Below are 21404 nucleotides of genomic sequence, written 5' to 3' on the forward strand. Positions count from 1 at the left end.
TTATGTTATACATACTATAAAACATTGTAAAAATTTAAAATTTGTTAAAAAAAAATGTACTTTTCACTTTTATTAGACCTGCAGCCTTACAAATACGCTGGCTATCCCATGCTCATCAAAACCATCACCAGGGAGAATTCTGATGACCAACTCTTCTCTAAGCTGTCTCTGTTGCCGGCTGCCACTGAACTGGCGTTTCACACCGTCAACTGTTCAGCCCTTAATGCAGAAGAACTTAGGAGGGAAAATGGCATAGAGGTACAATATTATTTTTCAGCTGTAAACTTAATCAGTTAACCACCTCAGCACTGCTGTATTGTAGAAAAACGATGGGGGGGGGGGGGGGGGTGTGTTTCTGGATTGCCATCTTTTTAATCAGTTTCTTCTAACAAGAGAGGTTCCCCATGACTGGCAGATGGCTAATATTGTACCTATCCACAAAAAGGGCAGCAAGGATGAAGCTGGCAGTTGCAGGCCAGTGAGTTTAAAATTAGTTGTAGTCAAGTTAATGACTTTACTTAGGGCAGATCATGTCAGACGAATTTGATTACATTTTTTGACTATATTACCAATGTTTTGGACCGGGGTGGTGATGTAAATAGTGCATATCTTGATTTCAGCAAGGCATTTTATACAGTTCCACATAATGATCTAATACAAAATGGTACAAGCTAGGACTTAACCCTTGGGTGGTTCATTGGCTATGTATCAAAAATTGGAAGGAGATAAGTGGACTTTATAGGCACAGATAAGAGTTTAGAGTAAAAAACTTTTTTATTGATCGACAATTAAAAACAAGAACAGGGCAAAAACCCACATAGACAAAAAAATGCGCATAAACATACAATACATGGAAAATAATGCCTAAGTGTAACTTGACATTACAGGCATCATTAAACATCAGTGGTATGGTGAATTATTACATATCACAAAATAGTGATAGAGAAATAATAATAATGTACATCACATCCTGGGAGTCACAAAGACGGTGCCAGAAAAAGGCTACTGCTGTCCCTGAGTGCAGTTCATGCGATCCTGGAGCGATGGAAAATTCATGTAGCCAGATGCCCTACATGTTTCTCTTGAAAGATCAAGCTTCTTCTGGAGCTACTGGTGTACAAGACTCTGTATGACAGAATAATCCAGTATTATTCACAAATCATTTGTATGCAATTATCAACATTCTTGATGTATTGAACAGAGATAACATAATTTCATTGTAAATTGTTACATAAAATACATGGAATGACTAGAAAAATTTAATATATAACTATTGGCAGAGTCAATCAAAAAAAGTACAATAAAACACAAAGAGAGGATTTTTATTCTAGGGAATAAACCAGCGAGAGGTACTGTACAAAGTAACAGTCATGGAGGCAGGCAGCATGGAGGGAGCAATGTGGGGACTAGAGCAACATTTCTAATACATAATAAAGGTATACGTACCCACATAGAGGCGTGTGACGATTCACAGTAAACTCGCGCCCATGTAAGGGTGCAAGAAAAGATAAAAAACAATATAAATCATAAGGAGGGAGTGTGCTGTGATGAGTCTAATAAACAATGCCAATAAGAGCCAAGGCAGGTAATGCGTATGTCTAAACAAGACATAAAAGGGTAGTTATAGGATCTGAAATGTTAATTGTTATAAGTAAGGTATAAAGGAGATATACAAAACCAGAGAACTAAAAGGGCCCCACCTGGAAAGGTGTATGGGTAATGGTATGTGAAGTAGCCCAAGCACATAGGAAGCGACACCCAAGTGCATGCAGATAGTTCAACATTCCCAAAAACAAGGGGACAGTAACAACAGAAAGCTAGCCCACACCACAAGAGCAGAAGAAGTACCAGGGTGATATTGTAATGTGGAAAAAGAAACAGTGATGGAAATGCAGATAGGTTAGTAGGACAATAGAAGCCCGCAAATCCATTTATTCAAAAAGAAATAAAAAGTAGCCGGTTAAGCTGCTGAAGATGCACTGACCACAAGCGACAAATAGCCAGATAGAAATAGAATGTAAGTATGCTAAAGTATGAAGGATCCCTCTGGTATAAAAAGTATATAGATGGCCAGGGGTTAATTCAGCATACCAGAAGGTTACACAGAGGGTGAGTCATACTACTGGCAAAACGACCAAAATGGTTAAAAATGAAATAGTGCTTACCCAGGCAGGGGCATCAGAATGAGAGACTCAGAGTATCAGCCGACATCTCCCCTGGATGGGGACAAACCACCATAGAGAGGGCTTGTAGTGTGCCCTTTTTAAATGGTCCTCGAGTCCCGGGCGATGAGTCACAGGAAGTGACGTCAAACCGCCTCGGCCGGTGCTCATGCGCGAGAAGCGGACGCGAGGAAGGACACCCACGCCCGGAAATCACGTGACGCAGGATGGAAGGAAAGCGGAGAGGTCACCAAAAAGAGACCCAGCCGACTCCCAACGCCACGCACAGCACCACCCAATGGGCGGGATGCCGTGCGTGGCCACCTGGCCGCACAGAGATCCCATAAGCACTCCGCCACATAGACTGGGACATGACAGCGCCACCGCATGGAATAACCCAAGAATACACCCTCAATACCAGGGTGCATAATGTAATCAAAGGGGTAATAAACTGGAAATGTGAATGAGCATAGAGGTACAGCCAGAAGGCATAAATGCCATAAGGATATACCCATAATGGTCATGTAATGTAAAATAGGCAGAACAGTAATAACAATCATTTATGTATAATATAAGCAGTAGAAAGATTCCACTTAATGGGGGTTATGAGTCAAAGTGAAGAATGAGAAAGAAATAATAAAGGAAAGAAAAAAGGGAAAGGGGAGGAGGGGGGGGGGGGAGAAAAAAAACTGATGACACCATAAAAAGTACTGAAAGGGATATGGAATGATAATGAAAATCATAATAATAAAAATAACTAGACAAAGATCCACAATAAGCCTTTTTAAAGGAATGATTTAAATGATTGAGTTTCATTTAAGCCTGGGCGGCAGGTGGCATTAAGCCACTCAATCCAGAGAGATTCTCTCTGGAGAATGCGCCGATTCCAATCCCCCCCCCCGCTAGGGTCTTGTGGTATAACCTCGAGTACGAAAAAATGAGCATATTTGGTATTAAACCTATGATAAAGGTGAAGATGTCTCGTGACTGGGGTAATCATTTTACCTTTGGAGGAATAGTAGATGTGGTCATTAATACGGCACCTGAATTGGCGTATCGTTTTCCTCACGTAAAAAACACTGCAGTCGCAATACATGAGGTAGATAAACCCCTGGGTGTTGCAGTCCACCCTAAAGGTAGGAATCAAATCCTCACCATTGGGTAAGCGAAATTTAGTACCTTCTGCCACCCATGGGCACAATGCGCACTGACGGCATTTGTATGTACCACGAGATTTCGGAGGGGGAGATTTGGAGGGTTGATAGAAACTCTTTTTTAGACGATCACGTAGTGATGTTGTCCGTTTAAAAGTTGTTTGTGGAGCATTACTTATATGTTTTCGAATAATGGGGTCCTCTTGCAACATATGCCAATGTCAATTTAATATATTTCTGAGGATCCCCTGATGACTAGAAAACTGTGTTGCGAGTCTGACCGTAGGGTTGGGAGGGGTAAGATTGGGTTTGTACAATAGGGAAGTCCTGTTCTGAAAGCGGGCCTGATTGTATGCCCTATGTAGAGTGCTCTTGGTGTAGCCTCTCTGGAGAAGGCGATCTATGTAGACCAGTCACTAGTGGTGTGCCACAAGGCTCTGTACTGGGTCTTGTTCCATTTAATCTGTATGTAAGTGATCTAACTAAAAATTTGTTTGGCAAGGTATGTCTTTTTGCAGATGATACAAAGGTGTGTAATAGGGTTGATGTCCCTGGAGGTGTCTGTAACATGGAACATGATTTGGCGTTGCTGGAAGATTGATCGAAGCAGTGGAGACTGCAGTTAAATGTTTCTAAATGAAAAATAATGCACCTAGGGAATAAAAATCCCCTGAGAGAGTACAGCGATGGGGGTACAGTGTTGGCTAGCAGTACAGAGGAAAAAGATTTGGGGGTACTTATTTCAGATGACTGCAAAATGAGTAAACAGTGTGGCCAAGCAGTAGGAGAAGCAAACCGAATTCTAGGATGCATCCCTGGATGGGTCATCAGCAGGAGGAAGGAGGTCCTTATTCCTTTATGTAGATCTTAGTGAGACCTCATTTAGAATACTGTGTCCAGTTCTGGAGACTCACTTACAAAAATATATTGATAAAATAGAACGAGTCCAAAGACGGGTAACAAAAATGGTGAAAAGGTCTGGGGGATAAAACCAATTGAGAGCGACTTCAGGAATTTAATATGTACAGTCTGGAGGAAAGAAGGGAAAGGGAAGACATGATTGAAACTTTTAAATACATCAAGGGGGTGAATAGTGCTTCAGGAGGGCAGTTTTTTCAATATAAAACCAAAATCAAGAACATAGGGACATGACCTCAAACTAACTGGAGGAAAGTTCAAAACTAGTCTTGAAAGTATTATTTTACTGAAAGGGTAGTTAAAGCATGGAATAAACTACCAGCAGAGGTAGCTAGACAGTCAACAGCCAATGCTTTCAAACATGCTTGGTTTAAACATAAATCTATTCTCAGAAAATACATTTAACAAAGAAAAAAAAATTGACATACTCAATGGACTACTCAGTCTTTTTCTGCCATTACTTTTCTATGTTTCATTTATAAATGGCCCTTTACAGAAGTGTAAAAACTAGTAGCGTTTACAAACCTTCACTCCATTTACAATATAACAACCTTTCTCCATTGTGAAAAGGCTGAATGTTAGTATACACAGCAGAAAAGAAGATCAAAGGTGAACGTGGTAGATGTGTCCTGGAAGAAGTGCCACAAAACACCAATGATGATGGGATTTTTTTAAGGTGGGGGGGAGGGTTGGTTTGAAGTTGTCCTTGACTGCTAATAATCGTGGGATTTTTTTCTTTATAGAGGGAAGGGGTGTGGGGTTAAAAGTGCTGCTGGCCATCACTGATTGTGGGATAACTTAAATTAAAGGTAACTTGGAAGGATATAAATCACTCTGACCACCAATGATTGTGAGGTTGTTTTTAAAGGCAAAGAAACTAAAAGAAACCTTTTTTCTCTTTCGTTCATTGATGAACACAGCTCCTGTCATTCTTGACATTGGGTTATGCTGCCTCCTACAGGAGTAGGACACTAGGCAGAAAAAACTTCTGGCTACACCCATGGGCAGTCCCAGGGGGTATACTCCCTCTTCCTATTATAGTCACTCTGTTTTGTTACAAGCAGTGTTGGGAGAACTATAACTCCACAGAGGGGTGGGTGCTGTGTCTGTCAATAAACATCAGAGAAATGGATTTTATGGTAAGTCAAAAATCCCTTTTTTTTTTTTAACCTCATTGGTTTTTAAATTACACCAAAAAGTGATCTCTAAAATAAATAATCTAAAATGAATTTGGACACACAGTGTTGCACGAAAAAGTATTTATCAGTCAAACTATCACAGCAATGAAAATGGCTTGGTATTGTAGGAGCTTTGAATTTATTCATAAGTTCTTGTTTTGAAAATTCCTGTTCTATTTAATTTTTTTGTTCCACCTCATGCTGTTAAATTACTGATTCTAGGCCAAATAAAAATAAAAATAGATGTGTTAAAAATGACATCTGATTCTAACAAGTGTGTTACAGGTCTTTGATTGCTGTGATGCTGAAATAAGGTTAATGAAAACTGCTTTTAAACATAAAACATAAACTGCATTTGAACATTGTTTTAGGTACTACAAGATGCTTTTTCACGCTGTGTTTCAGTGTTAACTGGATCAAGTAAACCGGATGACATGCCTGTGCAGGTAACAGAAAATTTACACTAAACCTATTCATTGTAATGTTCTAATTGCACATTTTTGGCCTACCTAAGGCTCCATTCACACCTGAGCAACAAGCTTCACATAATGCGATTTGCCACACAATAAATCTCAGAACAATCATGGCACCGCATTTTAAGTGCCATTGAAAATAATTGCACCTAATCCTGCATTTCGCGATTGTAGTGACAGGTGCCCAGGTGTGAATGGAGCCTTAGGCTTAAGTAGCCTGGAGACTGCCAATATTAGTTGCTTTATATTATTGCAATGTTCATAATGTATATGGTCATGATGTCTTATACATGCCTTCCTTTCAACAACGTTTTAAATATTTTATTCCAGGACCTTCAGTCCTATAAAGCTCTATATTATGTATCAAAATGTTTTTGAAATTGTTAATTTATTGTATGATGCAAGTATTTTTGTTTGTTTCTTTGACTCTTTAAATCCTTCTTTGTCAGGTGTGTGGACATATATGCAAGTGTTACAGTGTTGCTGCTCAGTTTGAAGAATGCAGAGAGAAGATTATAGAGATGCCAAATATCATTAAAGACCTCTGCAGAGTTTTGTATTATGGCAAGGTGAGTCTGTACTGCTTTATCCTATTAACCACTTTACCACCGGAGCATTTTGCTGTCTTACGTCTGGGCCACTTTTTCGGCGCTGTGCGACTTTAACTGACAATTGCGCGGTCGTGCGACGCCGTACCCAAACTAAATTTAGGTCCTTTTTTTCCCACAAACTGAGCTTTCTTTTGGTGGTATTTGATCACCTGTGTGATTTTTACTTTTTGCGCTATAAACAAAAAAAAGCGTTTATTTTGAAAAAATAACAATATTTTTAACATTTTTTTATATGAAATTCCCCCCAAAAAAGATGTAAAAACCAATTTTTTTTTTAATTTTTGGCCAATTTGTTTTCTGCTACCCATGTTTGGTAAAAAAAATCACAATAAGCGTATTTTGATTGGTTTGCGCAAAAGTTATTGCGTTTACTAACTAAGGGAAAGATTTATGTAATTTTTGGTGTTTTTTTTTTTTTTAACGCGTAATTGCGGCGATCTGCGATTTTTTTTTTTTTTGCGGGACTGCGACATTGCGGCGGACAGATCGGACCCTTGACTGACATTTTTGACACTTTTGGTGGTACCAGTGACATTACTGCAGTAATCAGTGCTATATATATGCACTGTTACTGTAAATATGACACTGGCAGGGAAGGGGTTAATTTTATTGGAGAGGGAGGGGTTAATGTATGCCTGGTGCTTACTGACGTGTGTGGGGGGAGGTGACTGAGTGACACAAGGACAGATCCAGGGTTCAGCTATGCTGAACCCTGCAATCTGACCCTGCCTGTCACTTAGGAGATCCGCCCGCTTGTGTTTACACAAGCAGGCGGATCTCCACACTAGATCCCCGACGATCGGGGAAGAGCGGCGGCGATCGCCACTGCTCCTCCCCTGGCCCGACTCCCGCTGTGACTGAAAACAGCGGGAGCGAGCCTCCGGCGGCGCGCGCACGGCCGAGAAAGGGGAGTGTCTGACGACGTAGTACTACGTCGTCAGACGATAACGAGCCACTCTGCCGCAGTAATATTACTGCAGGCAGACGTAAAGTGGTTAAACATGCAGTCCAGGCTTAATGAGCTTCAATACTACTTACTTCTAAAGAGACTGAAACATATAACCCTAATTCCAAAAAAGTTGGGACACTATAAAATCTACATAAAAACTGAATGCAATGATTTGCAAATCTCATAAACCCATATTTTATTCACAATAAAAAAATCAACAACTTCCAAATGTTTAAAGTGGGAAAATGTACCGTTTTAACTTCTTGCTGACCTATATACGACGGCAAGGCAACTCTACCACGCAGGATCACATACCTAGTACATGATCTTGCACTTCTGGGTCTGGGGCGCGCCGCTCCCGGTGTGATTAGACACAGTGGGAGCTTATCTGTGGGTACCATGGGCTCTATGTCTGCCGGCACCCTCTGATCATTAGGCAGAGAGCCAGAACGGTGTTCTGCCTATGTAAACAAGGCAGATTGATGTTATGTCAGTAGGTTATTCATTGATCCTGTGTTCCTGCAAAGCAGGAACATGGATCAATGCCTTTCCATAGTAAAATAACCTCCCCCCACTGTGAGAAAAAACATGGTTAGGAACACAGTTTAACCTTTTGATCGCCCCTGATAACCCCTTCCCAGCCAGTGTCATTAGTAAAGGCAGTGGCAGTGAATATTTTTAGCACTGTTGTCACTGGTCCCCAAAAAGTGTCAGTGTCTGAGTTGTCCGCTGCAATATGGCAGTCCCACTATAAGTCGCTGATTGCTGCCATTACCAGTAAAAAATAAAAATTCCATAAATATATAACAGTTTGTAGACGCTAAACCTTTTGCGCAAACCAAACAATTTATGCTTTTTGGGAATTTTTTTGGTGGGGTAAATCTTCCTTAGTTTAGGTGGTTAAGAAAAAATTTAAATTTTGAAACGAATAGCAACAAGTCTCAAAAAAGCTGGGACAGGGCAACAAAAAGGTGGCAAAATAAATGGTACTAACAAGGAAGAGCTGGAAGAATATCTTGCAACTTCTGGCCCGGAAGGATTTGCCCCCTTAATGACCAGGCCATTTTTTGCGATTTAGCATTGCATTACTTTAACAGAAAATTGCCCGGTTGTGCGACACTGATAACCTTTTTCCCCCCCCCACAAATAGAGCTTTCTTTTGGTGGTATTTGTTCACCTGTGCAATTTTTTTTTTTTTTTTTTTGCTCTATAAACTAAAGAGTGACAATTCTGAAAAAAAAAAAAAAAAAACAATGTTTTTCACACTCTGCTATATAACATTCCCAAAAAAAATTAAAAAATCAAAAATTTTCATGCTTTTAGGCCAATTTGTTTTCTGCTACATATTTTTGGTAAAAAAAGCGCAATAAGCGTATTTTGATTGGTTTGCGCAAAAGTTAAGTTGTCGCATCTACAAACTAGTGGAAAGATTTATGTCCTTTTTTATTTATTTAGTTTTTTTACTTTTGGGGGGACCAGCGGCATTACTACAGTAATCACTGCGAAAAATATGCACTGTTACTGTAATAATGACATTGGCAGGGAAGGGGTTAACCTAGTGGGTGATCAAAGGGTTAAATGTGTGCCTAGGGGAGTGTTTTACTAACTGTGGGGGGAGGGACTTAAGAAATGATCATAGAGACCTGTGATCCTGTATAGAAGGATCACGGGCGCTCTGATTATTTCAGAGAGAACAGTCAGCTGTGTTTACAACAGCGGACCGTCGTCCTCTCTCAGCGGGGAGCGATCGCGTGTGCCCGGCGGCAATCGCGGCTGCTGGCCCAGTGCATCGGCATCCCTGCTGCCATGTGGGGGCGGGAGCGCGCAGCCAGCCGCAGTAAATGTGGGCCAGCCTGCCGCAGTAAATGTGCGGAGGGCAGTCCGGAAATTGACAACAGATCAGTAACATGAAAAGACATCTTAGAGGGTTAGTTTCTTAGAAGTAAAGATGGGCAGCGGTTCACCAATCTGAAAAGCTGTGTCTACAAATTGTCGAACAATTTCAGAAAAATGGTAAATATATCATCATATATAATATCATCAAATTTTAATCTGGAGAAATCTGTGTGTGCAAGGGACAAGGCTGAAGCACAATATTGGAAACCTCTTATGTTCAGGCCCTCAGACAGCACTGCATTAAATACAGGCATGATTCTGTGATGGACATCATTGCATGGGCTCAGGAATACCTCCATAAATCACTGTCTGTGAACACAGTTTGTTGCGCCATCCAAAAAATGCAAGCTAAAGCTCTGTCATGCAAAGAAGAAGCCATACCTGAACATGATGCAGAAACGCAGCGGTCTTCTCTGGGCCAAAGCTCATTTAAAATGGTCTGTTGCAAACTAAAAAACTATTCTGTGGTCAGACAAATGAAAAATTGACGTTCTATTTGGCAACTATGGGCGCCTCGTTTTCTGGAAAATTACCTTCTGGCTTGTTATCAGTGCTACGTTTAAAAGCCTACATCCCTGATGGTACGGGGGTGTATGAGTGGGTATGGAATGGGCAGCTTGCACATCTGGAAAGTCTCCATCAATGCTAAAATAAATATCCAGATTTTAGAGCAGCATATGCGCACGTGCTTGCAGAAAAGAAATTTTGACCGTGTATGGCCTGCCTTACATTGTCTCTGGGACTGTGTACAGATCAGTGAATTGGCAGACATGGGTGTGATGAACTTGCTAAATAGCAAATAAGTGCAACCGGGACCAGAGTATAAAGAGCATTGAGAGATAAAATTTTTGTTTTTTAATGCAAATGTTGAATTGGACTTTAAATTAGTTTTCAAATAATAATGAATTATGGGTATTTCTCTTGTTACTTTAGTTTTGCCATTTTTATAGAATATATTTCTGCCACTTAAATGCAAAATATTGTGCTTTTTTTTGAGAAGCAAATTTACTATGCGACAATAATATCAGTGAAATATGCTTTTTAATCACCATACATATATATTTGATTTTATTCCCAGAGGGTCCAAAGATTAGCAGCCCAGGCAGTGGAATGCGTTAGTTCCTTTGCTGTGGATTACTTTCTTCAGACACACTTGTTCCATGCGGGGATTTTGTGGCATTTACTTATTTATCCTTTCAACTATGACTTTACCTTGGAGGAGAGTGGAATTCAGAAGAATGAGGACACTAATCAACAGGTACTTTCATATAATGTGGCCTATTTAGAAAATTTGTGTTTTCTACTTTTTTTTCTTTTGCATTTATTTTTGGGCTCTGATTTGTGTATTATTGTTTTTGTGTATAACAGGAAGTTGCCAATAGTCTCGCCAAGCTCAGTCTTCATGCAGTTAGCCGATTAGGTGGTTATTTACCTGGAGAGTTGACAACACCTGAAAACCCTACAATACAGAAAAGCTTAGCTGGGATGCTTACCCCTTATATTGCTCGGAAGTTATCTGTGTCTTCTCCTGCAGAGGTATTATATAGCACGTCTGTGGAAGCATATGTCTAATAAGCATCATTGTTGTATAGATTGTGTTGCACATGAGTGTTATAGGTCACCTTTTCCATCATTTTCTACAAGCACAACTTGTGGACACATATCCTGCTTTAACTGGCTTGCATTGCTTTAATATTTATTTGTATTATCGTTCGTTATTTTTACAGTATGTCTATAATTAGCTCAATAATACATTTTAAAAGTACTATGTTAGTGTCGCACTGGTTCTGAAAATGATAGGCAATTATTTTGCTTTTTGCCATAGCTGCCGAAGTCATAAGTAGAGAGTTTATCTAAACTTAGAACTTTGTTGTTGATGTTTTGGAAATATGTATTTAAGCCCTTGCCAACCACCCTGTTGCAGATTTACTGCTACAGGGTAGCCATTCTGTGCAGAATCACGTGTGTGTGTGTGTGTGTGTGTGTGTATGTGTGGGTGTATATATATATATATATATATATATATATATATATATATATAATATAAAATGATTCTGCACTTCCTCCAGGTAGGGGGTGCCCACTGTGATTAGTTGCAGCAGAAGCCGATCAGTGGATGCCGGCCAATGGATGTCCGCTGCCACCCACTGATCATTGAGAGAAAGGCTGAATGGAGCTCTGCAAGTAAACAATGCAGAGCTCCGTCCTGAACAGCGAGGATGTGATGGATTTTCTTTCCCTGCAAAGAAGGGTTTACTGTCAGCAGCAGGAGCCAATGGCTCCCGCTGCTGCCAAGTCTCCTGTGAGAAGAGAGAAGAGCTGATGCAGAGGGGCACAGAGCTGCTTTAAGATCAGGCTCAAGTGTTTAAGGGGATGTGCTGGGGGAGCAGATTTTGAAAGATTTTTTTTTTACCTTAATGTTTAAAATGCATAAAGGTAAAAGAAAAAAAAAAAACCTGTTACCTTTACAACCACTTTAACGGAAATAATGTATATTTATGGCATAGTTTTGACAGCGTCATCACATCATTTTGTATGCAAGTATGTTTTATTTTAATTTCAGATCCTTAAAATGCTGAACAGTAATACAGAAAGCCCCTACCTGATATGGAACAATGGCACAAGAGCAGAGCTGCTGGAATTTCTTGAAGCTGAACAAGAAAGCATGACAAGAAGGGTAACACACACATGCACACACAACCATCTTAAACACACACAATTTTCTAGACAATTTTAGTGGCCATGTAGAAGGTAAAACAATCTCAGGAATGTCTAGTCTATAGTGCAAGGTTATATGTTCAGAATAGATTATTCAAAAGCTCTCCATACTCTTAATATATGATGAAGCAGCATCTTCTTGCAGAAAAACTGAGGAAATTCTTACAGAGGGTAAGAGACCTCTCCATTGTACGTTAATAGAATCAGCTGGGAGATTTGATGTCTCAAGTTGAAAAAAACAGTGCTAATGGAAATCTATATTTAGACAATGTTTTTTCATGGCCTGTATTGGAGATGAGTTGAATGTCCTCCAAACTCTTCTCTATTCGAGCACCTAAATAAGGTCTTTTTTTTTTTTTTACCACCTCCCACCCATACAAGGCACAGTGATGTACCGGAACGTCAATGCCTGTTTCCGGCTTTTGGGCACAAGCGTGCGGATCCCAATCAGTGTCAGATTGCCAGCCGCACTATCACAGTCCCGTTTTAAGTCGCTGATCACGGCCATTAGTAGTAAAAAAAAAAAAAAATAATAAAAATTCCAGTATATATACCATAGTTTGTAGATACTATAACGTTCACCCAAACCAATTAATATACACCGATTGGGATTTTGTTGACATGTAGCAAAAAAACATTTTGGCCAAAATTTCTGAAGAAATTCGATTTTTTTTATTGGATATGTTTTATAGCAGAAAGAAAAAATTTTTTTTTCTTTTCAAAATATTTGGTATTTTTTTTGTTTATATAATAAACGCAATGGTGATAAAATACCACCAAAAGAAATATTTGTGTGAACAAAATTATATAAATTTCATTTGGGTACAGCCTTGCATGACCATTAATTACCATTTAAAATAGCTCTGTGCTAAATATCAAAAAATGGCCTGGTCACAAAAGGGGTGAAACCTTCCAGAGCTGAGGTGGTTTAACTCCAGTCAGCTGTGGACTGGGTTTTTCCCACCTGCAGCCCATTTAAACAGAAAGGGCAGGATGCTGGTGACGTCAGCACCATTATATGGACACATTCCCATATTTAGGCAGTGATTGACAATGACTAAGTATGGGCATATCAATGTAAGGGCTCTGATATCACCAGCATCTTGCCCCTTTGTTTACGTTTGCTGCTGGGCACGAAATGACACAGCCCATGGCTGATAGAGGTGAGTTTGGAAGACCCCAAAACTCATCCCTAGTCTGTATCATTTTGCAAATTTTGTCCTGCTAGGTACAGGTCTGTGACTTTTATCATCGATTGCCATACCCTATACAAACTGATTGAACAATTTCTGTGCAATCTCTTTTAGATTTATCAAAACTTTATAATATGAGGACAGACCTAACCAATACTTTCAGCTTGTATCCAATCAGGCAGGCCCTTATACTGCATAGTTGATGGCAGATCTGAAGGAGATTGTACTATCAGATTTGTATAGTGTACGGTCACCTTTTGGTTTTTTAAGTTTAGTACATCATTCAATGGTAATACAGTGAGTATCCCGTGCAACGGAAGAATTATTTAAAGCTGGAAAAATATATATAAAATGCTGGAGTTGCTGCCACTCCGTCTTCTCCCCGAAGGGGGAAGTCTAGATATGTAAGTAAGTATATAGGGTAGGTGCTACTCCATATGGTGAATCCATAATTGTGCGTTTCATTATGGAGAGGTATGTATCATATCTAATAACATAAATACCCCAAGGTGAACATAAAAGTGACCAGTGCAATGTGGGTATGTATCTTCCACCTAAAAGTGTTGAGCAAGGTTAAAAAATGCTTAAAACCCTAAAATTATGCTAGATGACCAAACAATTGTTATATTGCACCACTAGAGGAAGTTAGTCCTACTTGTAGACTTCTATATAATAAACCATGCAGTGTTGGTTGTTGAATGAAAAGTGCAAACATATAAAGTGCCAAGTGTATAAATAATAAAATGAATAATCAATTGGGTAATAATAATATTAGTGCCAAGTGTTAAATATCCACAATCCACATTAATATGTGCTATTAAATTAATAAAAGTGCAAGCATATAAAGTGCCAAGTGCATGAATAATCAAATAAATAAAACAGATACAACTGATGAATAAATATGAATATATAGTATTAGTGCCAAGTGTTAAAAGTCCACAGTCCACATTGATATGTGCTTTATTCAATAAAGTAAACGTGCCAGTAATCAATTGCAGACACTTAGACAGATGAGTATAAGTGATCCGTGCTTTTCTGTGCTCCTTAGTGCATAGAAGGCTGTTCAGTGCTTTCCTGCAATGGCATTGCACTCACCACATATCTATTCCCACTAAGGGGTATCAGGCCTTATTTGCAGTAAGGTATCTCCGGCGTCTCCGTATATTCCTCGCCAGGTTCACATGGAAAGAAAATTAAGATAGCCCATAGTGTAGCAGTATATTATATTTATTAGAAAATAGCAATATCCAACGCGTTTTTTCAGTCTGACGTCATCAGGAGCGGCGCTACGTAAGGCGGGACTTGAGCGTCATTGCGTCAATTCCAGTTGTTTGGCTACAGGCCAGGGAACGCACAGTACCTGGACATCCGGCAGAGACGCCACGATACTGAACAGCGCTATTTGTACTGTGAGTGGATATTGCTATTTTCCAATAACTATATTATACTGCTACACTATGGGCTATCTTAATTTTCTTTCCATGTGAACCTGGCGAGGAATATACGGAGACGCCGGAGATACCTTACTGAATAAAGGCCTGATACCCCTTTTTTGGGGATAGATATGTGGTGAGTGCAATACCATTGGATGAAAGCACTGCACAGCCTTCTATGCACTAAGGAGCACAGAAAAGCACGGATCACTTATACTCATCTGTCTAAGTGTCTGCAATGGATCACTGGCACGTTTACTTTATTGAATCAAGCACATATCAATGTGGACTATGGACTTTTAACACTTGGCACTAATACTATATATTAATACTTATTTATCAGTTGTATTTATTTTATTTGATTATTCATGCACTTGGCACTTTATATGCTTGTGCTTTTATTAATTTAATAGCACATATTAATGTGGATTGTGGATATTTAACACTTGGCACTATTATTATGACCTAATTGATTATTCATTTGACTATTTATACACTTGGCACTTTATATGATTGCACTTTTCATTCAACAACCAACACTGCTTGGATTATTATATAGAAGTGTATATGTAGGACTCACACTTCCTCTAGTGGTGCAACATAATTGTTTGGTCATCTAGCATCATTTTAGGGATTTTTTTCAGCATTATTTTAACCTTGCTCAACACTTTTAGGTGGAAGATACATACCCACATTGCACTGGTCACTTTTATATTCACCTTGGGGTATTTATGTTAATAGATATGATACATACCTCTCCATTTTGAAACGCACAATTATTGATTCACCTTATTGAGTAGTGCCTACCCTATATACTTACATAGTACATCATTCAGTTGGTTAATCTGGCTTCCTGTCTAGCTATTTTATAATAACCCCTATTTACAGTATACTTTTTTTTTTTTTTTTTTATTTGCTGAGTATGTCTTTGACTTTTTTTCAGGGAGAATGTGAGAAAAGCTTTGGAGCCGACTTTGTTTTCAGTGATCATTCCAAGGAGCTCATTGTTGGAGAGATTTTTGTACGGGTATATAATGAACAACCCACATTCCAACTGGAGGTGAGTGCTTTCTGAATAGAACTGTCAGCTTAAGATGGTCAGTAAAGACTATCTGGTATCAGTATGTGTACTGAAATTATATAATTTGGCTAAACAAAAACAAACCATTGTGAAATGTAACATACAGGGAAAGATGACACAAATTCTGGGTAGTGACAAAAAGCTGTAAGTTTGTGAATTATTTTTAGTGTTTAGTATGTACATAATAGATCCCTTCCATTTTCTTACAAAACTTAACGTATCCCAGTCCTATTTTATTCCTGTTTAATACTGGTGAATACATCTGACTGCACTGGAACACTAAGTACAAGTTAGGAGACTCCAAGCAATATGGAAGTTGGTCTCTCCAGAAGGAGATATGCAATCTGGTTAACCACTTAAGCCCCGGAAGATTTTACCCCCATTCCGACCAGGGGGTATTTTGCGATTCGGCACTGCGTGACTTTAACGGACAATTGCGCGGTCGTGCGACGCTGTACCTAAACGAATTTGACGTCCTTTTTTTCCCACAAACAGAGCTTTCTTTTGGTGGTATTTGATGACCTGTACGATTTTTTGATCACGCGCTATAAACAAAAAAAGAGCGTCAATTTTGCAAAAATAGCAATATTTTTCACATTTTTTTATATGAAATTCCCCCCAAAAAAAATGTAAAAATCAAAATTTTTTAACATTTTCGGCCAATTTGTTTTATGCTACCTATGTTTGGTAAAAAAAATCGCAAAAAGCGTATTTTGATTGGTTTGCGCAAAAGTTATCGCGTTTACTAACAAAGGGAAAGATTTTTGTCATTTTTGTTGTTTTTTTTTTTTAACGCGTAATGGCGGCGATCTGCGATTTTATTTTGCGGTACTGCGACATTGCGGCGGACAGATCGGACCCTTGACTGACATTTTTGAAACTTTTGGGGTTACCAGTGACATTTTTACATTAATCAGTGCTATATATATCCACTGTTACTGTAAAAATACACTGGTAGTGAAGGGGTTAACTTTATTTGGGAGGGAGGGGCTGTGTGTGTCCCTAGGGGCGTGCTTTCTACTGTGATTGGCTGTGGCTTGAGCTGTAAGGACACTGATCAACGGATCTACATAGTAGATCCATGTGATCAGTGTCTTTACAGCGAGGAGAATGACAGGCAGCTTGTTTACACAAGCTGCCTGACATTCTCCCTCTCCCCCGCCGATCGCCGAGTGGCCGGCGGACATCGGGTCCGCTGGTCACACGCGCGGGGGGGTCCGTGACCACGCGGGAGCGCGCCTCCGGGGGCGCGCGCTCGCTCCCTAGACCCTCACAAGCAAGCAACGTAGCCCTACGTTAGTTTGCCTGTGAGGGGCTGACCGCCGACTTAGATAGTCGTGCGGCGGTCGGCAAGTGGTTAAAGCAGACCTATGCTCAAAGTTAACCGAAGCCTTGCTGAAATGCATAGTTAAAGAGATATCGCTGAACTATCTGTTTTTTCTGGTGAAAGTGTTGCTCCAGGTGGCGTCTGGTGCTTGTCACATCACCAAATGCCCTTGGGTCTCATGACCAGCAGCATTTTTCCAGGAAAGGTAAACCAAAGGGGGTTAAGGCACAAGAAGTATACACCTATAGCAAGTAATATAGCAACTTCAGGCATCCCTACCATTTATAGTTACCAACGTGCCCCATGCAGTAGAAATAGAGGTATGAATGCTCAGGTCCTAAATGACTTCATCTTTACAACATATATATATCAATCTAATATGTATTTGATGTGTGTGCAGGTCCCAAAAGCTTTTGCAGCAAGTCTGCTGGATTACATTGGATCTCAAGCACAGTACCTCCATACACTAATGGCGATGACCCAGACCGGCAAGGTGGAGTCTGATCAGCACGTAGACAGACTGCAGAGGGTTGAAATGGCTCTGGAAGCACTAAGGAATGTCATAAAACACAACCCTGGTAGGGAGGAACTTTTTTACTTAATTGAGGAAATGAGGCTGCTCTGGATAGATTTAAAAAAATAAATTCTTCTAATTATTGATCTAGCAAGCAGTACTGTAATTGTATCTTGAACTATCTAGAACTAGAATGCTGAGATTGCAGTATGCAATCTCATGTCTTGGTTAATATGACCACACTTTACGTGTGTGTGTGTGTGTTTATATATATTTCTCTGTTGCTCATTGACAGACGCAGTCCTCTTGATTAATATCAAATTGGGTTATACTGCCCTCTACAGGAGTAGGACACTAGGCAGAAGGAAAACGTTCTGGCCACACCTTAGGGGCAGTCCCAGAGGGTATATCCCCTCTCTCTCTGCTACAGGATGTTAGTTTTTTTCTGTCTAGTCAGGAGTAAGGACCTAAGTTCCTTGCTGGGATCTTTGGTCCTGGCAAGATTTTTTTTAGAAAATTTTTTTTAGGCAGCTTTTTTCTCCAGTTGTTCCTGTGAGATCTTCAAGCAATTATGCTGGAGCTGGGCGACGGGCTGGATGTTAAGATCCAGTGGTCACCCCAGTCAGCCTACGAGGGCGTGCAGGCCCTAGCTCCTCGCTGGGTCGGCCGCGACATAGTCCCACTGGACGGGGACTGGCCCTGCGAGTTAAACGTCTCGCCGGGACGCCGACGACCAGTTGGAAACTGAGTCGCGGCGTCCGTATTGGTCAACAGCCCCCCCCCACTTCGGTGGAGAGGGGTTCTGTTAGGAGGGGGTGCCCGCCGGTTCCGGTATGGTAAGTAGTATGTTCCCCCTCTCCCCTGTCGGGTTTTGGGAATAGACACGGCCCCCTGTGGATGGTCGGACCCTTTTGATCCGGGGTCCCTCCTCTATCCTATAGCATGTGTCACAGATCTCCCTCGAGTGTGATTTGGTGAATAAGAACCAGGAGGCTTGGTTTGGGAGCTGACTATCGGAAGTCACTGTATAGGGACCATGACTGAAGTCAGTGGCTGGCATTACTATTTAAGATGGCCATGTAAGAGGGTGACATGATCCTACCTTATACATAAGGTTGCAGTTGCCTGGACTACCGCCATCCGCCGCCGCCATCCTCCCGCAGGCCGCCATCCTCCCGCAGGCCGCACAGGCCGATGCCTGCCTTTCGCAGGGCGCACGGTGTAGCAGGCCGCTGCCATCTTTCCACAGGGGCCGCCGCCATCCTCCCGCGGGGCCGCCATCTTTGCGTAGCCTCGTGTCTCCGGCATGGGGGGCGGCCATTTTGGAGATGACCAGCTACCTCAAGGAGTAGCAGGGGAAGCGCCGGAAGGCGTGTAAAGGGGCGGAGCCGCCTCCTTTACCCGGGAAAACGATCCAAAAGACTTCCTGTCTGTAAGGGACAGCGCTGAGAGCAGTTTGGTAGAAGCTTCTGTGCATCAGGTGGTGAGCCCTTGGGGTCTCTCTCTCTCTCTGTGGGGGTTCGAAGCAGGTAACACTGAGGGGCGCTTTTGCGCTGGGGGATTACAAAAAAAGAAAAAAAAAGTTTTTTTCTTTGCAATTTTTTCTTTGTTTGCTGGCAAGTGTCTTGGATTAATCATGGACCCTGCCACACATGTATCCCCACCTGATCCCCTCGAGGTGGCCGCAGGACCCTCCAGTGCCCCACTTATGATTGATGCATTATCAGCAGTTTTGGAGTCTTTGGTATCCCGGGTGGAGGTGGCCTGTCAGGGACGGGGGCAAGAAAGCGACCCCCGCCTACCCCCATTTCATCTGACACTTCAGATACGGATTCTGAGCTTATCACTGCAGCTGCAGGACCCTCTTCTGGGGCTGCTGTCTCGGGTACGGTCTCCTCAGACAGTGAGGAGGACGTTTCTGCCTCCGCCATAGCACAAGAAGAAGCGTTGGTGGACGCACTAGTTGTGTCTGTCCGGGAAACCTTAAGTCTTGAGGTTAAACCGGCAGAGGTTGCTGACACTGAAATTCCTTTTGGTACTAGCAAGCCTACCAAAATGGCGAAGGTTTTTCCCTTGCCCAAATGTTTTGGTAATCTAATTAAAGAAGAATGGGGTCGTCCGAAACGAACCCCTGCTATTTCCAAACGCATCGCTAGGCGCTATCCGTTTGAGGAATCCCTCCTTAAAAAATGGACGGTACCACCAGTGGTGGACTCACCGATTTCCAGACTAAATAAAGCCACTGTTATCCCGTTGGAGGACGCTCCGTCCTTTAGGGATCCGGTGGATCGAAAAGTGGAAGCGGAATCCCGTTCCATTTTTTCCCTGATAGGTTCAACCTTTAGGCCAGTGGTTGCCATTGGTTTAGTTTCACAAACATTGACAGAATGGACCATATTGTTACGCCGTGACTTAAAGGGGAGAAGTATCCCCCCGGCAGCATCCGATTTGATGGAGCAGATTATACAAGGACTACAGTTCATCTGTGACGCCGCTCTGGGCGCCACTCCCTTGTTAGGGCGTGCATCGGTTTCAGCAGTGGTCCTCAGACGCGTGTTGTGGTTAAAGTGCTGGTCGGCGGATCAAAGTTCCAAAAAAGCTTTGGCTAATCTCCCTTTTCTAGGGGATCGCCGGTTTGGGGCCACCTTGGATGAGATTATAAAGGATCTCACTGGGGGCAAGAGCACTTTTTTGCCACAGACTGCTAAGGGTAAAGGACCTAGTAGCAGGCAAGGACCTTCCTTTTCCGCTCATAAAAAGTTTGTTCGTTCCACTGGGGCGGGCGATAAGGGGAAGCCCTCCAAAGCCCCTTCAGGGGGTTTCAAAGGACGCTGGTCGAGTAAACAAAAGTCCGGCTCAGCCAAACCTGAAGACAAGACCAATACAGCCTGAAGGTGCGCCCCCACCCATCTTTGGGGTGGGGGACGTCTTCACCGGTTTTCGGATCCATGGCTTTCCAGAATCCCGGACAAAGGGGTTCACGAGGTCATACGGTCGGGATACAAGATCGAGTTTCGATCACTTCTACCGGTGCGATTCTTCCCTTCCAACATTCCACTATCCCGGATCGCTTAAAAGCTTTGCGGGGGGCAGTAATGGACTTGATGCAACAAGGAGTGGTAGTTCCCGTTCCTTGAGCAGAACGTTTTCAGGGTTTCTATTCAAACCTATTCACAATACCCAGAAAGGAGGGCAAGGTGCGTCCAATTCTGGACTTAAGAGCACTCAATCATTTTGTCCGGGTACAAGAATTCAATATGGAGTCCATCTGAACAGGGGTGGCCTCCCTGCATCAGGGGGATTTCCTGGCGTCCAGGGACAGCAAGGATGCCTAATTTCAGATCCCCATCTTCGCAGGACATCAGCGTTTTCTTCACTTTTCCCAAAGATCATTCCTAGCTCCCACCAGGAAATTGAACTATATGGGCCTAACTTTGGAGACATCCTTGGCAAGGGTGTGTCTCCTTACAGAGAAGCTCCGGAAGATTCAGTGAACGATTCGGATGTTGCTGTCTGTCAACTGGCCTTCCCTTCGGACTTGCATGAGGATCCTGGCCTTCTTGGAGGCCGTACCGTATGCCCAGTCTCATACCCGAATTCTCCAAAAGGAGATTCTTTTCAAATGGAATCGGAATCCCGATTCTCTGGACAATCGGATCCGGTTGAGCGAGCGGACCAGGGAGTCTCTGGTCTGGTGGCTTCGGTCTCCGATGCTCAGCCAGGGGAAGTCATTTCTTCCGATAGAATCCAGGTTACCGATAAATGTATTGGAACTGAGAGCGATCAGACTTTGTCTG

At 41.8% G+C, this 21404-nt stretch overlaps 1 protein-coding gene across 2 annotated transcripts in view; it reads left to right on the forward strand.

Moving 5' to 3' along the window:
- Window positions 1–21404, forward strand: part of DNAJC13 (DnaJ heat shock protein family (Hsp40) member C13) — a 350519-nt gene that overhangs the window by 281148 nt on the left and 47967 nt on the right. For both annotated transcript variants that reach the window (XR_014225354.1, XM_082259499.1), the window contains exons 37-44: window positions 77–258; window positions 5784–5858; window positions 6335–6454; window positions 10420–10599; window positions 10710–10877; window positions 11905–12018; window positions 15629–15745; window positions 17494–17671. Coding sequence is in view for 1 of the 2 variants with exons in the window: in XM_082259499.1 (XP_082115625.1) it covers window positions 77–258; window positions 5784–5858; window positions 6335–6454; window positions 10420–10599; window positions 10710–10877; window positions 11905–12018; window positions 15629–15745; window positions 17494–17671 (1134 nt within the window). In the remaining variant the exon portion in view is untranslated. The remainder of the gene's footprint in view (window positions 1–76; window positions 259–5783; window positions 5859–6334; window positions 6455–10419; window positions 10600–10709; window positions 10878–11904; window positions 12019–15628; window positions 15746–17493; window positions 17672–21404) is intronic.

This window comes from Pelophylax lessonae, assembly GCF_965119305.1.
Source record: "Pelophylax lessonae genome assembly, chromosome: 5".
NCBI lineage: Eukaryota > Metazoa > Chordata > Amphibia > Anura > Ranidae > Pelophylax > Pelophylax lessonae.